The sequence below is a fragment of the Hyalella azteca genome, unplaced genomic scaffold, assembly GCF_000764305.2.
Source record: "Hyalella azteca isolate HAZT.00-mixed unplaced genomic scaffold, Hazt_2.0.2 contig9298, whole genome shotgun sequence".
NCBI lineage: Eukaryota > Metazoa > Arthropoda > Malacostraca > Amphipoda > Hyalellidae > Hyalella > Hyalella azteca.
The window spans coordinates 1-4,131 of record NW_025939372.1 but is presented as its reverse complement, the minus strand read 5'-3'; the positions used below and the strand labels follow the sequence as shown (position 1 = coordinate 4,131).

The following is a 4,131-nucleotide window of genomic DNA, read 5'->3' as shown; positions in this document are numbered from 1 at the left end:
TGAATATTGATCCCGCAAATGGGGTTGGAAGGATTGAGTAATGTGTTTTAATAAAAAACATCTGATCGAAGTATATAACTATACTGCTATTTATTGCTACACTATTTTATCCCACCTCTCATCCTTTAAATAGAAAAAAGTATATAAACTGCCCTTTAGCTTGTATATGAGAAGGTTTAATTACTTTAAATAACACAAATAGGAAATTTCCCTCGTTATTATTACGAGAAATACCCTTGCTGAGATTGCCTGGCGATTTCTTTTCCGAAGAACTCGATGCCTTTCCAGACTTCGGTCACCTGGGGTCAGAAAACAATGTAATTTTTCTTATTCATCCAATTAATACAACTTAATTAATCCCTTTCAATTCAGAAATAGCGAAAAATAAACGGTTCGTTTGACCGAATGCCATTAAAAAAGTGAAAGGAAAAGTCTAGCGAATTTTTTTAATCCTTTATGGATTGAACTTTGTATGTAGGATACAGAATTAATTTCGGAAACTGAGAGTGGAGTTTGTGATGGACGGACAGTTATATGCGTTAATAGCCAGACGTCCTAGACGACAGAGTTTGAATGGAGGGACTGCGATGGTGTGACCAAGCACTGAATGCTAGAAACAATATTTTAATCATGTTGTTATCAAATAACAGTAAATAGAAACGTCCGACAAAATGAACTAGTAAAGTAAAGAGAGCGATTTATCCTATGCTATTTACAATGAACAAAATTTTTTCCCCAGGTGTGTTGCTGTATGACTGTTTTGAATATCATCAACTTATCTCGTAATTTACATGCTAAAAATTATATATTATGTTTCATATAACAGATATATAAAATATTCTAGTCGCTTACCGCGTCCTCGATCTTGCTAGGGGGGTACAGGAACCCGTAACGCCCCCTGTCCTGCAGTTCAAAGGTCATGGAGTACGTCACGCCCTGGACGACGGCCCAGTCACTGCTGAAGCCTGACCCGGGGTCTGGGGTTTGGAGGAGTAATATGAGCTGGGGCTGGGTTTGGAGGAATTATATTAGCTGGGGCTGGGTTGGGAGGAATTATATGAGCTGGGGCTGGGGTTGGGAGGAATTATATGAGCTGGGGCTAGGGTTGGGAGGAATAATGAGCTAGGACTGGGGTTGGGAGGAATTATATGAGCTGGGGCTGGGGTTGGGAGGAATTATATGAGCTGGGGCTGGGGTTGGGAGGAATTATATGAGCTGGGGCTGGGGTTGGGAGGAATAATGAGCTAGGACTGGGGTTGGGAGGAATTATATGAGCTGGGGTGTTAGTCTTACTCGTTCAATGAATGGTTAGTCAAAAATATCGACAAATAATTCAATTATTGGTCTTAATTTGCATATATTTCGTTATCGTGACCTCTCTCAGCCGGGGAAACGAGGAGAAAAACTCACAAAAGTTGGTGTAAGTGTCGTAAACGTCAAATATCGTGCCATCTTCTTCCTGAATTGCCTTGGCAATGCCTTCTCCCATCGCCGTCTGAAGCAGATGAATTAAATTAAGCTCGTTGCAATGGTTATCGAAAAAATAGAAGAACAATCCTCACAAATATGTTACGTTGTTCTTTACAGTTACCCCATAGAACAAAAATAAAAACAAATTGTGAATATTAAACATATATTGTATTGACCGCAGTGGCTTGAACGTGGCGGTGGTTTTGACATGAAATATGCAGAATAACTTTGATTGTAAGCGTCTACCGGTAAATGTTAATCCGAGCAATTTTGACAAGGAGGCATTCTCGTGTAAACGAGAATTTACACGAGGATTCTCGTGTGAATTTCGTTAGATATTAATAAACATTTGATCGCAAATGTAGTATCACAATTATATACTTGATCCATACCGCGTTGGAAACTTCATATATTTGATCAATAAGTGAGATAATTATTTGAATTTAGTATAAAGGCATACTATACTAAATATATATACTTTATGTATATTTATTACCAGGTTGACGAGGTTAGGATGGGCGTCAGGCTTGTAGGCCCAGGGAAGCAGGATGACTTGAGAGTAACTGTGCACCGCCACGTATCCCTGTGCACGTGTATACGTGAACATTCAATGGGCAGCTGCAACATCTAACACAAAATATAACTCAGTACTCACTGCAGTGAGTGACAGAGAGCGCATTTTCTCGTCGACGAAAACGTGAAGTCACGAACGAACAGACTGACGGACGGACAGACGGACGGACATGACGAGCACATTAGGGCATTTTTTCCATAAATGAGAAAATGCGCTAAAAATACTTATATCGTTAGTCTACCATAATTGCAAGCTCAAAAAGTATTTAGAATAAAATATATATGTATTATTCAATTTGCGTTTAAAATTTCTGCGAGTATGAAAGACTTCATATTGTAGTATACATTTACTGAGGCTGATTGGAAGATGAAAAAATGTTTGTTTTCAAGCTTATAAGGCATATACTGTATATATGCCATATGTAAATCAATGGACAGTATAATTTCAATTGCCCAATAAATTCATCTTTACTACCAAACAAATCTTATATAGTCGGGATTGGTTACTAAGTTGATTAACCTGGTCAACCATTTTAACAAATATTTAGACCTTGAATATGATCATGTATAATGCCTTAAATAGTTTCATGTAAAGCAATGAATAGTGTCTTTTCCGCTGTGCAATAGCCTCATCTCATCGAGTAGGCAGATCTTGATCCTGATAAGTTATTAAATCGGCAAACATAGATAACCACTTCGAGAATTTTGTTTGGATCTCAAGTGTCCTTGAGAATTTCCTTGAATAATAATATTATATTCAAAAGATTATATTGAGAATATATTATTATTATTATATTCTCAATATCAATATATTATTGAGAATATTCGAATGTAAATCGATGGACAGTATCTTTCCAATTGCACAATAAACCCATCGCTATCTTACTGTGTCGACTAACATGGTTAAACATTTTCCTCGGACTTTAAATAACCCTTAGAAATACCTGAAATAATTATCCACGGACCTTCAGTTCTGTTTTGACTTCCAAGATGGCATCCCTCACAGCACGCGCCTCTGGCTCACTGAAGGCCTCCAGGCCGTGGTAGTTTATGCTGCACGTATCAGCACTGGCGCCGATACCTGAGAAAAGTTAAAGATATTTGGACTTCTCACACCAGATATCTGACGTTGAATTAAAGTGTGTATGTTTGAATAAACGTTTATTAAACTTAGTTCCAAGATCCTTTGCATGGAGGGACCTTTTAAGATCCTCTCGTTCAGCAGGCACCTTCGGATGGTTTTGCGCTCCGCTCCCGATCATGCTGATGTACCTCCTTCGACGTTACCAGTTTAATTTTAGAGCACGGAATAGAGTCGGCCGTCGCCGGCTATAGGACCAGCGTAGAGACGTGACAGAGCATCAATGGAGCAGAAATAACCGCATTAGAGACCATATCACCAGCCGCGGAGAATCGCTATATACAGTTACGCGCATATTTATTGGTAACACGCTTAAAAAGATTTAATTTGAGAAATAAGGTAATTAGAAGCATTTATTGCAATTTCTACATTTATTTTCAGTTAAATTGATCAAAGAACATCTAATTACTGCGCATTACGGATAGTAAAACGTTAGATCTTTGTTGTATTTATATTTATTAGAAAAACACCAAAAGTAAAAGTAATGGCAAAATTTTGAAAATAAGCATATAAATTGTTGGCAACTCTAAATTAATACTTTGTGTGTCCTCCCTTGGCAGCAATGATAGCAGACAGACGCTTCTTGTATGTTGCTACGAGGTGTTGGCATGTTTTAGTAGGAATCTTGCGCCACACTTCCATGGCAAAAGTCTTCAATTCATCGATGTTGCTGGGGCTTCTTTTATGAACACGCCTTATGAGTTCCCTCCATAAATTTTCAATTGGATTTTAATCTGGGCTTTGCGAAGGCCATTCCAACACTCTCAATTTCTGCGTAGCAAAATATTTCTGTTTTTATTTGCTTGTGTGCTTAGGGTCGTTATCCTGTTGAAAAACAAATGCCCGTCCAAGATGCAGTTTTCTTGCCGATTGCTTAACATTATCAGTTAAAATGTGTTGATATCCTTCAGAATTCATGATGCCCTCTATCACAGAAATATTCCCAG

At 38.1% G+C, this 4,131-nt stretch overlaps 1 protein-coding gene across 1 annotated transcript; it reads right to left on the bottom strand.

Annotated features, from left to right (window-relative positions):
- Positions 1-202: 202 nt before the first annotated feature.
- On the bottom strand, positions 203-3,126 carry LOC108678081 (carboxypeptidase A4). The gene is made up of 5 exons (XM_018166422.2): positions 3,009-3,126; positions 1,967-2,053; positions 1,411-1,495; positions 853-977; positions 203-299 (listed from the first exon to the last, which is right to left on the bottom strand). Exons 3-5 carry the CDS (start codon positions 1,487-1,489, stop codon positions 222-224), a joined length of 282 nt encoding a protein of 93 aa, XP_018021911.1. The 5' UTR covers positions 1,490-1,495; positions 1,967-2,053; positions 3,009-3,126; the 3' UTR covers positions 203-221.
- Positions 3,127-4,131: the final 1,005 nt, after the last annotated feature.